The 21,202-nt window shown below is 45.7% G+C and overlaps 2 protein-coding genes across 2 annotated transcripts in view; both read left to right on the top strand.

The window, feature by feature from the left end:
- Positions 1 to 5,017: 5,017 nt before the first annotated feature.
- gm2a (ganglioside GM2 activator) lies at positions 5,018 to 12,621 on the top strand. The gene is made up of 4 exons (XM_079268497.1): positions 5,018 to 5,260; positions 5,452 to 5,604; positions 5,966 to 6,148; positions 11,702 to 12,621. Exons 1-4 carry the CDS (start codon positions 5,165 to 5,167, stop codon positions 11,855 to 11,857), a joined length of 588 nt encoding a protein of 195 aa, XP_079124623.1. The 5' UTR covers positions 5,018 to 5,164; the 3' UTR covers positions 11,858 to 12,621.
- A 2,828-nt stretch (positions 12,622 to 15,449) lies between these two features.
- Positions 15,450 to 21,202, top strand: part of pcdh12 (protocadherin 12) — an 11,031-nt gene continuing 5,278 nt past the window's right edge. The window contains exons 1-4 of the mRNA XM_079268630.1: positions 15,450 to 15,544; positions 15,851 to 18,718; positions 19,850 to 19,935; positions 20,243 to 20,379. Coding sequence (XP_079124756.1) covers positions 15,869 to 18,718; positions 19,850 to 19,935; positions 20,243 to 20,379 — 3,073 coding nt within the window. The 5' untranslated portion in view covers positions 15,450 to 15,544; positions 15,851 to 15,868. The remainder of the gene's footprint in view (positions 15,545 to 15,850; positions 18,719 to 19,849; positions 19,936 to 20,242; positions 20,380 to 21,202) is intronic.

Here is a 21,202-nt window from a genome sequence, read left to right as displayed (position 1 = left end):
GGCTTAGACAACTAAACTACTTAGTTAGGTTTAGACAACTAAACTACTTAGTTAGGCTTAGACAACTAAACTACTTAGTTAGGCTCAGACAACTAAACTACTTAGTTAGGTTTAGACAACTAAACTATTTAGTTTGTTTTAGACAACTAAACTACTTAGTTAGGTTTAGACAACTAAACTACTTAGTTAGGTTTAGACAACTAAACTACTTAGTTAGGCTTAGACAACTAAACTACTTAGTTAGGCTCAGACAACTAAACTACTTAGTTAGGTTTAGACAACTAAACTACTTAGTTAGGCTTAGACAACTAAACTACTTAGTTAGGCTTAGACAACTAAACTACTTAGTTAGGCTCAGACAACTAAACTACTTAGTTAGGTTTAGACAACTAAACTATTTAGTTAGGCTTAGACAACTAAACTATTTAGTTAGGTTTAGACAACAGAACTACTTAGTTAGGTTTAGACAACAGAACTACTTAGTTAGGTTTAGACAACTAAACTACTTAGTTAGGCTTAGACAACTAAACTACTTAGTTAGGCTCAGACAACTAAACTACTTGGTCAGGTCCAGACAACTAAACTATTTAGTTAGGTTTAGACAACTAAACTATTTAGTTCGTTTTAGACAACTAAACTACTTAGTTAGGTTTAGACAACTAAACTATTTAGTTCGTTTTAGACAACTAAACTACTTAGTTAGGTTTAGACAACTAAACTATTTAGTTCGTTTTAGACAACTAAACTACTTAGTTAGGTTTAGACAACTAAACTATTTAGTTCGTTTTAGACAACTAAACTACTTAGTTAGGTTTAGACAACTAAACTATTTAGTTAGGTTTAGACAACAGAACTACTTAGTTAGGTTTAGACAACTAAACTATTTAGTTAGGCTTAGACAACTAAACTACTTAGTTAGGCTTAGACAACTAAACTATTTAGTTAGGCTTAGACAACTAAACTATTTAGTTAGGTTTAGACAACTAAACTACTTAGTTAGGCTTAGACAACTAAACTATTTAGTTAGGCTTAGACAACTAAACTATTTAGTTAGGTTTAGACAACAGAACTACTTAGTTAGGTTTAGATCTCTCTATGAACTTCCTTCTATCAGCTTCCTGTCTGAAATGGTTCAGGTTGTAAAAGTAACTGAAATGTGACACTGAGGTGAACTCCAGGTGGAGTCTGTTGCTTCTCCCGTTTTCTTTTTACCAGACAGGTGAATGAACTGAATAACATCACCAACCTTGCCTCAATAATACCTCATTATGTTGTGCAAAGTGTCCTCAAAAACATCCACCCTTTGGGATTTAATTTGTAATCAATACGTTTCATCATTGAAAAAATAATATATTGTTTTTTTACACACATGCATCACTACATGCTTTTTAAAAATGTTACTGTTTAATAAAGTGACTGAATATCAATGAGTAAAGAAAGATGATTGTGTCTTTATCTGATTATTGTTGATAAAGAGATCTTACCTGAGTGAACAGTCATGACTGAAGGTATCAGCTCTCCTCCAAACAGCTAATAATCAGAAGCTAATCTCTCTCCTCCTGTTGGCTTGGACCCCTCCTCCTCTTAAACACACCCCTTCAGATGACCAGGTGTGAGGAGAACAGGTGTGATGGGGGGGGGGGGGTGAAGGTGTCAGGTGTCTGATTGTAGGCGGGACGATACATCGTCTTGTATCTTTATGCAACCAGTGAACAGGAAGTGACCATATAAGGACTGAGGAGGAGTGACGTAGAGACACCGTATACGTCTCTGGTAGAGACCTGTCAATCAGCGTGTAGCCCCGCCCTAAAGCATCCCCTGCTTTATGGTCTGTGTGACTCTAAATGGACCATAATGTACTAAATGAACATCATGCTGTATTGAAGAAGACTTGAAACTAGAGATTGAGACATAAACTCATGTTTACAATGTTTACTGAGGTAATAAATCAAGAGAGAAGTAGAGTCATTTTCTATAGACTTCTATACAACCAGAGGAGTCGCCCCCTGGTGGACACTAGAGAGAATGCAGCTTTGACTCATGAAGATGATGGTGATGGTGATGATGATGATGAAGATGAACTGGACTCACCTCTCTTGATGTGCTTGAGTTGTCTCTCGGCCTCGTCTCTCTCCTCCGTCAGTCTGGAGCACTGAGGATGAGGAAGAAGCATCACACTTTAAACACCTGTCTAGTCCTCCTCCTCTTCATCAGTTCTGACACACCCTGCCTCTCTCTGCTCCTGCTGACTCCATGTTTTAACCTCTCATTATCTGCTGTCAGCATCATTGTAGTTCTATGTTTAGGAGGAGCAGCTGTGAGGAGTCTGGATGTTCGAGGAGGAAAGTTTGGTGACAGCAGCTGAGTCAGCACTCATTTAGACAAAGTCTAAATCACTTCCTGTCACCTAAGAACCAGGAGCAGGAGGAGGAGGAGGAGGAGGAGAAGAAGAGGAAGGAGAAGGAGGAGGACCTGACAGATGTTTAGATGTAAAGATGAATATCAGCTGTCTCCACTCGGTTCACTTCCTGTTTCTACCTTCAGTCTCTCTGAGCTCTCGTCTCCTTGAGGAGCTCAGAGGGGTCAGAGGGGTCAGAGGGGTCACCGGTCAGAGAGCAAGGCATCTTCATGTGAGGGTTCGATTCCCTCCGCCGCTCTCTGAGGCGGTGGACTACACTTTGTGTTTCAAATAGAAACATCAAGTCTACTCAGCAGGGAACGCACCTTCATCTGATCTTTAATGATAACTCAGCTAACTAGCCAGCCACAGAGGAGCAAGGCATTGTGGGAGTTGTAGTTGCTGAACGCTAACAGAATAATGTATCTTTCATGAGGAGACTCAGTCACACGAGCAAGGCATCAAGAGGGTCGGAGATAAATTGAATGAGTAATATTTCTTTGTATTTAGAAGGTCGATGGCACGAGCAAGGCACTCTTCATGGTCGGGGGTTCAATTCCCAGTGTCCCGGTGGCAAGGCACTACCACTGGAGGAAGGCAGGAAAAGGTTAGGAGTTCAAATCCCAAACAAAGCTGCCCATTTCTCCTTATGTAGGTCAATGCCCTGAGCAAGGCATTAACACACTTTTAGGGTTGTGGGTTCAATTCCCAGGAACTAAAGACGAACACCTTTCAGGGGGAGGTTGCAGGTCACAGGGTTGTGTGTCCGATTCCTCTGGTAATTTAGCAAGGCATTAACACGGCAGGGAGCGTTCATTAATGAAATAATAAAATCTATAAATATCATATCAAAGCTGAGGCGACGCTTTTTATTTCGTTGTGTTAATAAAAGCACTTCTTTAAGCTCATTTCGTTATGAACAGACTGAAATAACGTGACGTCTCTGATCTTCTCCGCTTTAATGGCGAGCGGCTCGTTTAGGGAGGGGTCCGGTTCTCTCCGTGAGAACGAGCCGGCGGGTGAGTCGGTCATACCGGCTTCAAAAGGTCCCGGATGTACCCGGAGAGACGGACCCGGATCCTGCAGGACTCGGGTCCGGGTTTAACAGGCAGAATAAAAGGGATTAGAGCTGTTTCTATTGTTTGTATCTGGTTACCTCTGTTTGCATGTGCGCGTGCCTCCTCTCCTCCTCCTCCTCCTCCTCCTCACATCCCTCCATCTGCGCGGATGAAGAGCAGGGAAGCATTTCAGGAGAAGAGTGATTAAATAGTCCCTCCTTTTGTCCTCTTTGTCCGACCGGACTCGATTGATGAAGATGAGATGTATTATTTATCTTCCTCTCTCAGACACATGGGATGGAGAGGAACTCGGTGCTGCTGCCGGTGGACAGGATCCTCCTCTTCCTCCTCTTCCTCCTCCTCCTCTCACTGACAGCATCATCTGGCTCCCCTGAACCCCTCCTCCTCCTCTTCCTCCTCCTCCTCTTCCTCCTCCTCCTCTTCCTCCTCCTCCTCTTCCTCCTTCTCTTAAACCATTTGTGCAAAGTGATTCTGCTGCACGTCAAATATTGTTATAATAATAATATAATATTATTATAATATTATAATAATAGAATGTTATAATAATAGAATGATATAATAATATAATAATATAATGATATAATAATATAATAATAGAATGATATAATAATTTATATTATATTATTATAATATTGTAATATAATATTATTATAATATATATAAAATATATACAGGGTTAAAGGTCAAACTTTAACTTACAGCTCTGTGAACACACTTTAACAAAGTGTGTGTGCGTGTCTGTGTGCGCATGCTTGTGTGTGTGCGTGTGTGCGTGTCTGTGTGCGTGTGTGTGTGCGTGTGTCTGTGTCTGTGTGTGTGTGTGTTTGGGGAGATATCACTTCTACACCGACATCTAGAGGCGATTCTATGCAACTACAGATTCTCTCTTTGTTAAACACTTATAATATTATTGTATTATTATGAATGTTGTTGTTGTTTTACAATAATTGTTGTTGTTGTTATAGACACATATTCAATAGAAGATCAAACATATTATCTTTTGTAACCTTTAGAAAACCTTCGTTCAATCAATAACTGTAGAAGATGTTTGTTTATATTGTTCATCTATATATATATTATATTGTTCATATATGTTTTATATTCATCTCTTCACGCAACTGAACACAGCTAATATTAGTATATTAAACATTGTGCTGTTTTGGATATAAATACTATATCTCATAAATACTGATGTGAAATAAAAAACACTGATAAATAAATAAAATACACAAATCATTATAGAATAAATTAATCAAATAGAGATATATTAAAATATGAATATACATATATTCAAATTGAATTATAAATAAAAGAAAATTAACAATTAAACACAAATGACTGAGTCTAAGTCGCAACAACAAAACAAAATGTCTTTAATTTCAATAAATAACATTTCATTACATTTTTATTTCAAACAAAATACACAGTTGAATGACGTCAGAGTTGTATACATATTATATTTATATATCTTTCTTTTAATCTATTTAACAGGCGCATGTCACGTGACGTGAGGTCACGTGACAGACTGGAGTTGATCGTAAACACGGAAGTAAAACTTCATCAGAACGAAACAGACCGGAGCCTCAGTTCCTCCTCAGTTTAGTTCCGTTACCGGAAAGTTTACCGTCTCACCGTTAGTTTACCGGCTCTCCGTTACCGTTACTTCCTCCCGGTCTGAGTGAACACGATGGATATGGTTTTATTTTTAACTCTCGGTCTGGTTGTTTTTATAACTCCGGTAACGAGCAGCACTTCCGGTCTGAAGAAAGTCCCCAAGACTCACGTGAGTCAGAACTAGTATATTACTGTAGTACTACTGTAGTACAAGTACAACTGTGACCCGCTTTACAAACCAGGAAAGTAAAAATAATACACAAACCTTGAAGCGGAAGTGAAGCAAAACTTGTGTGGAAGGCAGAAAACAACACATTCAGAGATCTAAACTACTTGATTGACTGTGTACTTTGTGTACAGATTCTGGGCTTCGACTGGAAGAACTGTGGAGCTCCAGATGCTCCAGCGGTGCTGAAGACTCTGACTGTGTCTCCTGATCCCATCGTGATACCTGGAGACCTGCAGGCCTCGGCCTCTGGGTCCACCACGGAGGAGCTGAGCACTCCGCTGGCTGTGAGTACACAGAGTACTGTAGTACTTTATACAGGCTATGAGTACACAGAGTACTGTAGTACTGTAGTACTTTATATAGGCTGTGAGTACACAGAGTACTGTAGTACTGTAGTACTTTACATAGGCTGTGAGTACACAGAGTACTGTAGTACTTTATATAGGCTGTGAGTACACAGAGTACTGCAGTACTAGTAGTACTGTAGTACTTGTGTGAGTACATGTGACCTCCTCAGAGCTCAGCTTTATATGTTCATCAGCATCATGTTTACACCTTTCACCTTCTTCACCTTCTCCTCCTCTTATCCTCGTCTTATTCTCTCCTCTTCCTCCTCTTCCTCCTCCTCCTCTCTTCTCCCCCCAGGTGAATGTGACCCTGAAGAAGGAGGTGGCAGGTTTCTGGGTGAAGGTCCCGTGTGTGGAGGAGGTGGGCAGCTGTGACTATGAGGACTTGTGTGATCTGCTGACTCAGCTGGTTCCTCCTGGTCAGGACTGTCCTGAACCTCTTCACACCTACGGGCTGCCCTGTCACTGCCCCTTTAAGGCTGTGAGTACCCACACACACAGTGTAGTGTTAACCCATGAAGAAGAGCTGAGTACCCACACACACCAGTGTAATGTTAACCCATGAAGAAGAGCTGAGTACCCACACACACCAGTGTAACGTTAACCCATGAAGAAGAGCTGAGTACCCACACACACACAGTGTAGTGTTAACCCATGAAGAAGAGTTGAGTACACACACAGTGTAGTGTTAACCCATGAAGAAGAGTTGAGTACCCACACACACACAGTGTAGTGTTAACCCATGAAGAAGAGTTGAGTACCCACACACACACAGTGTAGTGTTAACCCATGAAGAAGAGCTGAGTACCCACACACACACAGTGTAATGTTAACCCATGAAGAAGAGCTGAGTACTCACACACACCAGTGTAGTGTTAACCCATGAAGAAGAGCTGAGTACCCACACACACACAGTGTAGTGTTAACCCATGAAGAAGAGCTGAGTACTCACACACACCAGTGTAGCGTTAACCCATGAAGAAGAGCTGAGTACCCACACACACACAGTGTAGTGTTAACCCATGAAGAAGAGTTGAGTACCCACACACACACAGTGTAGTGTTAACCCATGAAGAAGAGTTGAGTACCCACACACACCAGTGTAGTGTTAACCCATGAAGAAGAGCTGAGTACTCACACACACCAGTGTAGTGTTAACCCATGAAGAAGAGCTGAGTACCCACACACACACAGTGTAGTGTTAACCCATGAAGAAGAGCTGAGTACTCACACACACCAGTGTAGTGTTAACCCATGAAGAAGAGTTGAGTACCCACACACACCAGTGTAGTGTTAACCCATGAAGAAGAGCTGAGTACTCACACACACCAGTGTAGTGTTAACCCATGAAGAAGAGCTGAGTACTCACACACACCAGTGTAGTGTTAACCCATGAAGAAGAGCTGAGTACTCACACACACCAGTGTAGTGTTAACCCATGAAGAAGAGCTGAGTACTCACACACACCAGTGTAATGTTAACCCATGAAGAAGAGCTGAGTACTCACACACACCAGTGTAGTGTTAACCCATGAAGAAGAGCTGAGTACTCACACACACCAGTGTAGTGTTAACCCATGAAGAAGAGCTGAGTACCCACACACACACAGTGTAGTGTTAACCCATGAAGAAGAGCTGAGTACTCACACACACCAGTGTAGTGTTAACCCATGAAGAAGGGCTGAGTACCCACACACACACAGTGTAGTGTTAACCCATGAAGAAGAGCTGAGTACTCACACACACCAGTGTAGTGTTAACCCATGAAGAAGAGCTGAGTACCCACACACACACAGTGTAGTGTTAACCCATGAAGAAGAGCTGAGTACTCACACACACCAGTGTAGTGTTAACCCATGAAGAAGAGCTGAGTACTCACACACACCAGTGTAGTGTTAACCCATGAAGAAGAGCTGAGTACTCACACACACCAGTGTAGTGTTAACCCATGAAGAAGAGTTGAGTACCCACACACACACAGTGTAGTGTTAACCCATGAAGAAGAGTTGAGTACCCACACACACACAGTGTAGTGTTAACCCATGAAGAAGAGTTGAGTACCCACACACACACAGTGTAGTGTTAACCCATGAAGAAGAGCTGAGTACCCACACACACACAGTGTAATGTTAACCCATGAAGAAGAGCTGAGTACTCACACACCAGTGTAGTGTTAACCCATGAAGAAGAGCTGAGTACCCACACACACACCAGTGTAGTGTTAACCCATGAAGAAGAGCTGAGTACTCACACACACCAGTGTAGTGTTAACCCATGAAGAAGAGCTGAGTACTCACACACACCAGTGTAATGTTAACCCATGAAGAAGAGCTGAGTACTCACACACACCAGTGTAATGTTAACCCATGAAGAAGGGCTGAGTACTCACACACACCAGTGTAATGTTAACCCATGAAGAAGAGCTGAGTACTCACACACACCAGTGTAGTGTTAACCCATGAAGAAGAGCTGAGTACTCACACACACCAGTGTAATGTTAACCCATGAAGAAGAGCTGAGTACTCACACACACCAGTGTAATGTTAACCCATGAAGAAGAGCTGAGTACTCACACACACCAGTGTAATGTTAACCCATGAAGAAGAGCTGAGTACTCACACACACCAGTGTAGTGTTAACCCATGAAGAAGAGCTGAGTACTCACACACACCAGTGTAGTGTTAACCCATGAAGAAGAGCTGAGTACTCACACACACCAGTGTAGTGTTAACCCATGAAGAAGAGCTGAGTACTCACACACACCAGTGTAATGTTAACCCATGAAGAAGAGCTGAGTACTCACACACACACAGTGTAGTGTTAACCCATGAAGAAGAGCTGAGTACTCACACACACCAGTGTAGTGTTAACCCATGAAGAAGAGCTGAGTACCCACACACACACAGTGTAGTGTTAACCCATGAAGAAGAGCTGAGTACTCACACACACCAGTGTAGTGTTAACCCATGAAGAAGAGCTGAGTACTCACACACACCAGTGTAGTGTTAACCCATGAAGAAGAGCTGAGTACTCACACACACCAGTGTAGTGTTAACCCATGAAGAAGAGTTGAGTACCCACACACACACAGTGTAGTGTTAACCCATGAAGAAGAGTTGAGTACCCACACACACACAGTGTAGTGTTAACCCATGAAGAAGAGTTGAGTACCCACACACACACAGTGTAGTGTTAACCCATGAAGAAGAGCTGAGTACCCACACACACACAGTGTAATGTTAACCCATGAAGAAGAGCTGAGTACTCACACACCAGTGTAGTGTTAACCCATGAAGAAGAGCTGAGTACCCACACACACACCAGTGTAGTGTTAACCCATGAAGAAGAGCTGAGTACTCACACACACCAGTGTAGTGTTAACCCATGAAGAAGAGCTGAGTACTCACACACACCAGTGTAATGTTAACCCATGAAGAAGAGCTGAGTACTCACACACACCAGTGTAGTGTTAACCCATGAAGAAGAGCTGAGTACCCACACACACACCAGTGTAGTGTTAACCCATGAAGAAGAGCTGAGTACTCACACACACCAGTGTAATGTTAACCCATGAAGAAGGGCTGAGTACTCACACACACCAGTGTAATGTTAACCCATGAAGAAGAGCTGAGTACTCACACACACCAGTGTAGTGTTAACCCATGAAGAAGAGCTGAGTACTCACACACACCAGTGTAATGTTAACCCATGAAGAAGAGCTGAGTACTCACACACACCAGTGTAATGTTAACCCATGAAGAAGAGCTGAGTACTCACACACACCAGTGTAATGTTAACCCATGAAGAAGAGCTGAGTACTCACACACACCAGTGTAGTGTTAACCCATGAAGAAGAGCTGAGTACTCACACACACCAGTGTAGTGTTAACCCATGAAGAAGAGCTGAGTACTCACACACACCAGTGTAGTGTTAACCCATGAAGAAGAGCTGAGTACTCACACACACCAGTGTAATGTTAACCCATGAAGAAGAGCTGAGTACTCACACACACCAGTGTAGTGTTAACCCATGAAGAAGAGCTGAGTACTCACACACACTAGTGTAGTGTTAACCCATGAAGAAGAGCTGAGTACTCACACACACCAGTGTAGTGTTAACCCATGAAGAAGAGCTGAGTACTCACACACACCAGTGTAATGTTAACCCATGAAGAAGAGCTGAGTACTCACACACACCAGTGTAGTGTTAACCCATGAAGAAGAGCTGAGTACTCACACACACCAGTGTAGTGTTAACCCATGAAGAAGAGCTGAGTACTCACACACACCAGTGTAATGTTAACCCATGAAGAAGAGCTGAGTACTCACACACACCAGTGTAGTGTTAACCCATGAAGAAGAGCTGAGTACTCACACACACCAGTGTAATGTTAACCCATGAAGAAGAGCTGAGTACTCACACACACACAGTGTAGTGTTAACCCATGAAGAAGAGCTGAGTACTCACACACACCAGTGTAGTGTTAACCCATGAAGAAGAGCTGAGTACCCACACACACACAGTGTAGTGTTAACCCATGAAGAAGAGCTGAGTACTCACACACACCAGTGTAGTGTTAACCCATGAAGAAGAGCTGAGTACTCACACACACCAGTGTAGTGTTAACCCATGAAGAAGAGCTGAGTACTCACACACACCAGTGTAGTGTTAACCCATGAAGAAGAGTTGAGTACCCACACACACACAGTGTAGTGTTAACCCATGAAGAAGAGTTGAGTACCCACACACACACAGTGTAGTGTTAACCCATGAAGAAGAGTTGAGTACCCACACACACACAGTGTAGTGTTAACCCATGAAGAAGAGCTGAGTACCCACACACACACAGTGTAATGTTAACCCATGAAGAAGAGCTGAGTACTCACACACCAGTGTAGTGTTAACCCATGAAGAAGAGCTGAGTACCCACACACACACCAGTGTAGTGTTAACCCATGAAGAAGAGCTGAGTACTCACACACACCAGTGTAGTGTTAACCCATGAAGAAGAGCTGAGTACTCACACACACCAGTGTAATGTTAACCCATGAAGAAGAGCTGAGTACTCACACACACCAGTGTAGTGTTAACCCATGAAGAAGAGCTGAGTACCCACACACACACCAGTGTAGTGTTAACCCATGAAGAAGAGCTGAGTACTCACACACACCAGTGTAATGTTAACCCATGAAGAAGGGCTGAGTACTCACACACACCAGTGTAATGTTAACCCATGAAGAAGAGCTGAGTACTCACACACACCAGTGTAGTGTTAACCCATGAAGAAGAGCTGAGTACTCACACACACCAGTGTAATGTTAACCCATGAAGAAGAGCTGAGTACTCACACACACCAGTGTAATGTTAACCCATGAAGAAGAGCTGAGTACTCACACACACCAGTGTAATGTTAACCCATGAAGAAGAGCTGAGTACTCACACACACCAGTGTAGTGTTAACCCATGAAGAAGAGCTGAGTACTCACACACACCAGTGTAGTGTTAACCCATGAAGAAGAGCTGAGTACTCACACACACCAGTGTAGTGTTAACCCATGAAGAAGAGCTGAGTACTCACACACACCAGTGTAATGTTAACCCATGAAGAAGAGCTGAGTACTCACACACACCAGTGTAGTGTTAACCCATGAAGAAGAGCTGAGTACTCACACACACTAGTGTAGTGTTAACCCATGAAGAAGAGCTGAGTACTCACACACACCAGTGTAGTGTTAACCCATGAAGAAGAGCTGAGTACTCACACACACCAGTGTAATGTTAACCCATGAAGAAGAGCTGAGTACTCACACACACCAGTGTAGTGTTAACCCATGAAGAAGAGCTGAGTACTCACACACACCAGTGTAGTGTTAACCCATGAAGAAGAGCTGAGTACTCACACACACCAGTGTAATGTTAACCCATGAAGAAGAGCTGAGTACTCACACACACAGTGTATGTAACATATTACATGCTAAACTTCATCCTGCTGTTATTCTAAAGAGGATTACACTCCTCCTTCCCCCCCCCTCAGGGCTCCTACTCCCTCCCTCAGTCAGACTTCTACCTCCCCTTCATGGACCTCCCCTCCTGGCTGACTAACGGTAACTACCGGCTCCAGGGCGTCCTCGGCCTCCAGGACAAACAGCTGGGATGTCTCCAGGTGTCTCTGTCCCTCCGCTCAGACTGACAGGGGTCAGATCCCCCTGCTCCTCCTCCTGCTCCTCCTCCTCCTCCTGCTCCTCCTCCCCCTGCTCCTCCTCCTGCTCCTCCTCCTCCTCCTCCCACTGCTCCTCCTCCTTCTGCAGGAAATCAAACAATCAGAAACATTCAGGAAACGAAAGCAGAAGCTGTGAAACTGATGAAGCTCAGAGAGTCTGTGAACGTTTGATGTGAGAGAAACAAGAAAGCGTTCAGGAACTACAATCTATCAAACAGTAGAAGAAGAACTGCTAATAACAGTAGGACTGTACGATACAACTAAATTCGGGTTGGGGTTACATTATTGTTTCTTGTTTGTGTCAAATGAGTGGAAAAGACAGAGAGGAAGTTCTCTACTTTTCAAAATAAAGTGTCAACAAGGCTACAAAGGAAATGAATAAATATAAATATAGAACAATAAGTAGAAACATTGTCTTTAAATCCACTGGGAGCCAAAAGGAAGTTTGTGTTTAATGTCTTTATTAATAATTACACGTTCAGACACAAAGTGCCTCTTTGAGAATCATTAGTATTATTATTTGATTATTAAAACGTTCTTTCATCAAATAAGTGTTCCGATCAATTAAAGCTTTTTATTTTTTAAATATTAATTTAGTGATTTAATTCTTCACTTTATTGATTTATTGATTTATTTCATCTGTATTGTATTAAATGAACTGATGTTAAAGTTGATTTGTTCATGATTTAATAAAAAATGATTCAATAACCTGTTCTCAGCTGTAAATTATTAAATTACAAAGAAAAATAAAATATGTATTTAATCTCGACACGAGAGCAGCTCCCCCTCCTCTCCTCCCCCCTTGTTTCCTCCCCTCCGCCCTTGCTTCCTCCCCTCCTCCCCTCCTCCTCTCCTCCCCTTGTTTCCTCCCCTCCTCCCCTCCTCTCCTCTCCTTGTTTCCTCCCCTCCTCTCCTCCCCCCTTGTTTCCTCCCCTCCTCTTCTCCCCCCCTTGTTTCCTCCCCTCCTCTCCTCCCCCCTTGTTTCCTCCCCTCCTCTCCTCCCCTTGTTTCCTCCCCTCCTCCCCTCCTCTCCTCCCCTTGTTTCCTCCCCTCCTCCCCTCCTCTCCTCCCCTTGTTTCCTCCCCTCCTCTCCTCCCCCCTTGTTTCCTCCTCTCCTCCCCCCTTGTTTCCTCCCTCCTCTCCCCTTGGTTCCTCCTCTCCTCCCCCCTTGTTTCCTCACCTCCTCTCCTCCCCCCCTTGTTTCCTTCCTCCTCTCCTCCCCCCTTGGTTCCTCCCCTCCTCTCCTCCCCCCTTGTTTCCTTCCTCCTCTCCTCCCCCCTTGGTTCCTCCCCTCCTCTCCTCCCCCCTTGTTTCCTCCCCTCCTCTCCTCCCCCTTGTTTCCTCCCCTCCTCTCCTCCCCCCTTGTTTCCTGCCCTCCTCTCCTCCCCCTTGTTTCCTCCCCTCCTCTCCTCCCCCTTGTTTCCTCCCTCCTCTCCCCTTGGTTCCTCCTCTCCTCCCCCCTTGTTTCCTCACCTCCTCTCCTCCCCCCTTGTTTCCTTCCTCCTCTCCTCCCCCCTTGGTTCCTCCCCTCCTCTCCTCCCCTTGTTTCCTCCCCTCCTCTCCTCCCCCTTGTTTCCTCCCCTCCTCTCCTCCCCCTTGTTTCCTCCCCTCCCCTCCTCCCCCCCTTGTTTCCTCCCCTCCCCTCCTCCCCCCCTTGTTTCCTCCCCTCCTCTCCTCCCCCCTTGTTTCCTCCCCTCCTCTCCTCCCCCTTGTTTCCTCCCCTCCTCTCCTCCCCCTTGTTTCCTCCCCTCCCCCCCTCCCCCCTTGTTTCCTCCCCTCCTCTCCTCCCCCCTTGTTTCCTCCCTCCTCTCTCTGACCTTCACCACGAGTCTGTTTCCTGCGACAGGAAGCTCGTTCACAGATGTAGGAGGAGGCGAGGGAGCAGGAGGCAGGATGAAGAGGAGGAGGTGAGGAGGTGAGAAGGAGACGAAAGTTTCTCCACAGTCACCTGTTGTCATGAAGATCCACCAATGAGAAGAAGGTTCTGAGGTCATCAGACAAACATGTGATGTCATCATTATTGTTTTTATTCATGTTTCAGGGTGTAAAATATCAATGAAATATATTAATTATGAATTTAAGTATTGATATATACTATTACTACTATATAGTAAATATATTATATACTACTATACTAAATATATAATGAGCACTTTTGTTTTTTTACTTTTACATTTAGTTTTTAGCAAACTTATATAAAACATGTGATGTCATTTTAAGTTATCATATATTTGTGAAATTGTACGATTTGTATAAGAACTCATGAATAATATCTTTAATGTTTAGATACGAGGTATGTAAATATAACATGTAAATATAATATATAAATATAATATGTAAATATAATATGCAAATATATATGTAAATATAATATGTAAATATATATGTAAATATAATATATAAATATAATATGTAAACTTTGTATCACATTTCTCTTATTGTCCTTAAATATAATGAACATCAACAATGTGTTTGTGTTCCACACTTCCTGACTCGACTCAGCTCTCAGCTCATTGGTTCCTCCTGAACCAACAGGAAACTACTTTCAGCTGCGGATGAATCCACGTGTGATGAATACGAGATCAAAAAGAAACAGAAAACCTGAAGAGTTACCATCATCTAAAGAGAAACGTTATGTTTTCAGAAACATTATCAGGTTTTGATGAAAACAAGCGAATAGACCCCCCCCCCCCCCCCACACACACACACACACACACGCACACACACACACACACACACACACAGAGTGTATCCTGTGGTATTTGTCTTCCACTCTGATCCTTATCTTTTCAACATGTGGGTCAGCAGATCAGATACATCCTGCTTTTAACCACACACACACAAACACACACACACAGACTCACATCCAGACTCACGTACACACACACACACACTCTCTCATACAGGTGGTGAATTAAGTGGAAACAGACGTGTTCCTGTGTGTCTGCAGAAACATTCTCTTCCTGTAACGTTCAGCTGGGAATGTAGTCTCACACACACACACACACACACACTCTCACACACACTCTCTCACACACACACACACACACACACACACACACAGACACACACACACACACACACACACACACACACACACTCTCACACACACTCACACACATACACACACACACACTCTCACACACACAGACACACACATACACACACACACACACACACACACGCACACACAGACACACACACACACGGACACACACAGTACTGTGAATGAAATATAGTTCATAATGAGGCTGCAGACTGAAACAGTATTGTGAGTATATATATATATATATATATATATATATATATATGTATATCTATCTATATAGTCCTGCTGGGAGTCAACTCAGGAGACTTCAGGTTGTGATGAGTTTCTGCAGACAGAGAGAAAAGCTTGACGTCTCATGTTTCTTTAAGAAAGCAGGAGGGGCTTCTCTCTTTCTTTGTGTCCAGGCTGAAATAATTTGCATATGCCCCTCCTCCTCTCTCGGGATTGGCTCGGCATGTGGAGACCTACACATCCAAACTTTTCTCAGTTGGAGCTAAAACCTTTTTTTCCTGAGTTGAGGATGAAGTGAGAGCAGCTGAGAGGAAGAGGACGATGTCTTCATGAGCTTCACACAGTAACGGTCTCCTGGAGGTTCTTCTTGTTTCTAGGTGAGAAACCAACACTTCAATTCACGAGTAAGAAGAAACTAGATTATTATGAAGGATTGTATATGTTTGTTACAGATAAACAGGATCTTTTTCACTTCTGTTTTAAACAGAAAACTGTTTTGATTTCAGTTCTAAAGTAAGAAACCAACATTTGATTTACTAGTTTGTTTTGTTTTGAGATTATTTTGAAGAAAAAATGGATTTAATCAAGATCTTAAACAGGATATTTTTCACTTCTACATGAAAAGAAAACAGTTTTGATTTCAGTTTTTAAAATGTTAAAGTGTTTATTTTCTGTCTGTTTAGGAGATTATCATCCTCATTATGCTGCCGGCTCTGCTTCTGGCTCTGAGTCTTTGTTCCGATGTTCGCTCCTCCGATCCGTCGTCGATAACAATCCAGTACCGGGTTTGGGAGGAGCAGCCGACGGGAACCCGCGTCGGCCGTCTGGTGGACGACCTCCGGCAGCGGGACGAAGGCGGCGGTCCTCTGGAGGATTTCCAGGTGGTGGAGCACGGGAAAGCCCTTCCCTTCTCCGTCAGCGCTCGAGACGGTGTCGTCTCCACCCAGGACCGGCTGGACCGGGAGGATCTGTGCCGCGGCTCGGACCTGTGCGAGCTGGCCTTCAGCGTCCTCTACAGGAGGAGCGGCGCCGTCAACTTCCTGCAGGTCCGCGTGGAGGTGATGGACCTGAACGACCACAGTCCCGGCTTCCCCGGCACGCTGCAGGAAGTGGAGATCTCGGAGACGGCCGGCATCAGGATGCGGATCCCTTTGGACCGGGCCGTGGACCCCGACGCTGGACCGAACGGCCTCCAGACGTACTCGCTGTCCGTCAACCAACACTTTGCTCTGGATGTGACGGTCGCGCCCGGTGGCACCAAACAGGCCGAGCTGGTGGTGATCAAAGAACTGGACAGGGAGGTTCAGGCCACGTTTGATCTCACCCTGGTGGCGTGGGACAAAGGGAACCCCCCCAGGTCCGGGAGCACATTAGTCCGTGTTAACGTTCAGGACTCGAACGATAACAGCCCCACGTTTGAGGACAGCACCCCCACCGTGGAGCTTTCTGAGGATACGGCACGTGGGACAACCATAATCCACCTCAAGGCCACCGACCCGGACCAAGGTGCCAACGGAGAGGTTGAGTATTCGCTCAGTAAGCACACGCGTCCGGAGGCTCATAAACTCTTCCATGTGGATCCGCAAACCGGAGCTGTGAGTCTCAAAGCACCACTGGACCACGAGGCCCAAGCCTCCTATGAGGTGATCCTACAGGCCCGGGATCGCGGGCCCAACGCCATCCCCACACACTGCAAACTGCACGTCAAGCTCAGAGACGTCAACGACAACGCCCCCAGGATACACATGACCTGGACGCCACCCAACTCCCCTGTGGCGACCGTGCTGGAGGGAGCACTGGAGGACACCTTCCTGGCCCTGGTGATGGTCTCCGATGCGGATTCGGGAGAAAACGGCAAAGTGAGAGCTTACATTCAGCCAGCATCTGGCCCTTTTCGCCTGAAAAGGATCCACGGCGACAACTACATGATCGTTACCAACGGCAGCCTGGATCGAGAGAAGGTGATGCAGTACAACATCTCGCTGCTGGCCCAGGATTACGGAGACCCCCCACTGTCCTGTGTCAAACACCTGCCGGTCCACGTTCTGGACGAGAACGACAACGCCCCGGTGTTCTCCACCTCCCTCTACAAGGCCTCCTTCGAGGAAAATAACATGGCGGGCTACTACGTTCTCAAAGTCGAAGCCCACGACGTCGACCTGGAGTTCAGCGGACGAGTGTCCTACTTCATACGGAGCCCCAACGAAGTGGAAACCGACACCCGATCTTTCTCTGTCCATCCGACCAGCGGCGTCATCAGCGTCCAGCGTCCTCTGGACTACGAGGAGTCCCACGCCTACTCCTTCACGGTGGAGGCCGTCGACCAGGGTCACCCGCCTCTCACCGGCACGGCCTCGGTGCAAATCGACGTTCGGGACGTGAACGACAACCACCCCGTCATCAAGGAGCCGAAACCCAGAAAGGGCGTGGCCTCTCTGAGCGTACCCGTCAATACGGACAAGGGGGAGATTGTGACGGAGCTCGGGAACGACATCGACGAGGGATCCACCTCTCTGCCGATCAATCGCCCGGTCAGAGACGGACTCGTTGGATTCCTTGCGTCCACCTTAAAAGCTGAAGATCCAGATTCGGGGCTGAACGGACAACTCAGCTACCTCATCGCTGACGGGAACATGGACGAACTGTTCTGGTTGGATCGGGTGACGGGCCAGCTGTTTGTGAACACCACCAACGCTACTGAGCTCGTTGGGAAAACCTTTAAGGTGAACGTCGCCGTGTCCGACATGGGGAGTCCCAGCTTGGCCACAGAGGCCACTCTGGAGGTGACTTTTATCAACCTCAAGGACCATCTGAAGAACTTGTCGCCCGGTAACCGCGGGCAGCTCAGCTTCACCATGATGATGGCGGTCTGCCTGGGGGCGACCTGCCTGCTGCTGCTGTTAGCCGTCGCTTTGGTGACGACGTTCTGCCGCCCGGAGAAACGGGATGTCCGGGCGTACAACTGCCGGCAGGCGGAGTCCACTTACGACCGCCACCCACGACGCCCGCAGAAGAACATCAAGAAGTCTGACATCCAGCTGATTCCTGTCATCAGAGGGCCGAAGGAGGAGCCTCCCGAGGACGACGGCAGCGAAGTCCGGCCTCTGGCTCCGCCCCCAATGGCGTCGGACGACGAACAAACCGAGAGGCAGTACACGTTGACGCCATCGGTCATGAACACAAGCTTCCATTCCCAAGGATACCCAGAAGGGGACGCCACCCCCCAGTGCAGAACGCTACGGAAACCCGGAAACATCGAACTGGATGCCGTGTCGCACCGGAATCTCTGCAAAGCCAGGAACCCTTCGTCGTCGTCTTCCTCGGCCTCGCATTCGAGCACCTTGAGGCGCAAGGCGACCGCCAGAGGGGAGGAGGGGGCGGCGCCGGCGAGCTCGATGGCGTCCCAGGCGACCCTGAGGAGGCCGAGGACCTCGGAGGGACGAGGGGGAATCGACGCAGAACACCAGCAGATACTCAGACACCTGGTGCGACTGTCCATGGCTGCGTTCGGGGACGCCATCGAGCTTTCCTCAGCTTCACCTGAAGTGCAGGTGAGTTGTTGTTTGTCATGAATTACACCACTAAACTTTAACTCTTGTTCCTTACACATACGTTTCGTTACTTTGTCTGAACTTTGTTTATTGGTTCTTAGTCCTTCATTTTATGCCAGACGGCTTAAACTGATTGATTACGAGTTCTGAAGAAAATATAGAATTCATGATTTAACTAACGTGATACTTAGAAGGTGTGTGTGTGTGTGTGTGGGGGGGGGGGGGGATTGGTTGCTTAGTATTATAGTATTATTTGGGCCGCAGCTCTATCAAACACATCAAATGTACTTTCGTGAACTTTATTCTGTAAGTGTTCATTTTAGATTATGGGTCAATAACGTCTCTCATACTGGAGAACATTTATGCTTTTGCTCTTTCACAGTTTCCGTGTGAACTTCACAATATTCGTGCAGAACAAAATAAGCATGAAGAAGAAAAACAAAGTCCTCCGTTTAGTGTCCGTCGTCCTGTTGAACGAGGTTTTAACAGGAAAATAACCCGTTCAGAACTTCACACCTCCCATTAAAATATCTAATATGTAATTCAGATATGGATTTACACCAAAAAACATCAGTTTTAATACCTTTAAAGGTTAAAACCAGCGTCACTGACGGTCAGAAGTGACCGCCAACGCCCCTCACACAGAGAACAAAGAGCTGGACTCAGTCCGACGTCACGTGAATCCATCACAGACAGGGAGGAGGTTTTACCCAGAATACTCTTCTCCTCAACGCTCTTAGTCGGCCCAGTTGGCATTCCTCAGGCTTCGACATACACACAACACACACACACACACACACACCTTCGTCCAGAGAAGAATAGGCTTTTAGGGGCCACTTCCTGTCTCTGCAGCAGCATGTGAGCAAAACACACTGAAGTCACGGCTAAACAAAGTCATATATTAGTGTGTGAACACACACACACACACACAAGGTTACTTTCCCCCGTGTGTGTGTGTGTGTGTTTCCTCCCTGCAGTCAGTGTGTATCCGCTGTATAACTGAGCTGTCAGCAGAGAGTCTAAAGACAGGAACAGTTGATTCTAGCTGCTCCTCCATCAGTCCACCTAAACACAACATGAGGTCAGTATTCTGACCCCTTCTCTTCCTCCTCCTCCTCTTCCTCCCTGCAGCAGATCTCCCAGCTCCTCTCTCTCCTCCATCAGGGTCAGCTTCAGCCGAGGCCAAACTTCAGAGGAAACAAGTACTCTCATCGCAGGTCAGTGGGACTCCTCTTCCTCCTCGCCCTCCTCTTCCTCATGCTCATCTCTACTGATACTCAATACATACCTCCTCCTCTTCTTCCTTCTGATCCCTCGATATACATCGCTCCATCATCGTCCTCTTCAATCCTCCTCCTCGTGATGTTGATGATATCCTCTTCTTCTTCATCACTCTCTTCATCAGCACTAGTTTCAGGTTTCAGGCTGTGATCAGAGCACACACTGATAATAAAGGAGACACACTTCTGCCTCCTGGTGTGTGTGTGTGTGTGTGTGTGTGTGTGTGTGTGTGTGTGTGTGTAGATATGGAGGTCAGGACTGTTCTGATTGGCAGAGCACCAAAGACAGCGGACACGGAGAGAGCGAGGCTGGAGACGTGGACTGGGAACCAGAAGACTCAGACCATCAGCTGGAGGAGGGACTCCAGAAGCTGCTCAACGGTACACACACACACACACACACACACACACACACACACACACACACAAGCACGCACGCACGCACGCACGCAGGCACGCACGCACACATACAAAAACACACACACACGCACGCACGCACGCACGCAGGCACGCACGCACACATACAAAAACACACACACACGCACACATGCGCACACGCGTGTGTGTGTGTGTGTGTGTGTGTTTTGTATGCGTGTGTGTGTGTTTTTGTATGCGTGTGTGTGTGTGTGTTTTTGTGTGTGTGTGTGTGTGTGTTTTTGTATGCGTGTGTGTGTGTTTTTGTATGTGTGTGTGTGTGTTTTTGTGTGTGTGTGTGTGTGTTTTTGTATGCGTGTGTGTGTGTTTTTGTATGCGTGTGTGTGTGTGTGTGTTTTTGTATGTGTGTGTGTGTTTTTGTGTGTGTGTGTGTGTGTGTGTGTGTGTGTTTTTGTATGTGTGTGTGTGTGTTTTTGTATGCGTGTGTGTGAGTGTGTGTGTGTGTGTGTGTTTTTGTATGTGGGTGTGTGTGTTTTTGTGTGTGTGTGTGTGTGTGTGTGTTTTTGTATGCGTGTGTGTGAGTGTGTGTGTGTGTGTGTGTTTTTGTATGTGTGTGTGTGTTTTTGTGTGTGTGTGTGTGTTTTTGTATACGTGTGTGTGTGTGTGTGTGTGTGTGTGTGTGTGTGTGTTTTGTATGCGTGTGTGTGTGTTTTTGTATGCGTGTGTGTGTGTGTGTTTTTGTATGTGTGTGTGTGTGTGTTTTTGTGTGTGTGTGTGTGTGTTTTTGTATGTGTGTGTGTGTGTTTTTGTGTGTGTGTGTGTGTGTGTT

The sequence above is a fragment of the Melanostigma gelatinosum genome (genome assembly GCF_949748355.1).
Source record: "Melanostigma gelatinosum genome assembly, chromosome: 5".
Lineage (NCBI taxonomy): Eukaryota > Metazoa > Chordata > Actinopteri > Perciformes > Zoarcidae > Melanostigma > Melanostigma gelatinosum.
Note: the sequence above shows the minus strand (reverse complement) of the source record. Positions and strands in the feature narration are given on the sequence as shown.

What these genes read in the sequence shown, in the direction of transcription:
- gm2a (XM_079268497.1), top strand. Translation starts at nt 5,165, where the DNA reads ATGGATATGGTTTTATTTTTAACTCTCGGTCTGGTTGTTTTTATAACT. An exon ending in AGCTGAGCACTCCGCTGGCT is followed by an intron (nt 5,605 to 5,965) that starts GTGAGTACACAG and finishes TTCTCCCCCCAG; the next exon opens with GTGAATGTGACCCTGAAGAA. An exon ending in GTCACTGCCCCTTTAAGGCT is followed by an intron (nt 6,149 to 11,701) that starts GTGAGTACCCAC and finishes CCCCCCCCTCAG; the next exon opens with GGCTCCTACTCCCTCCCTCA.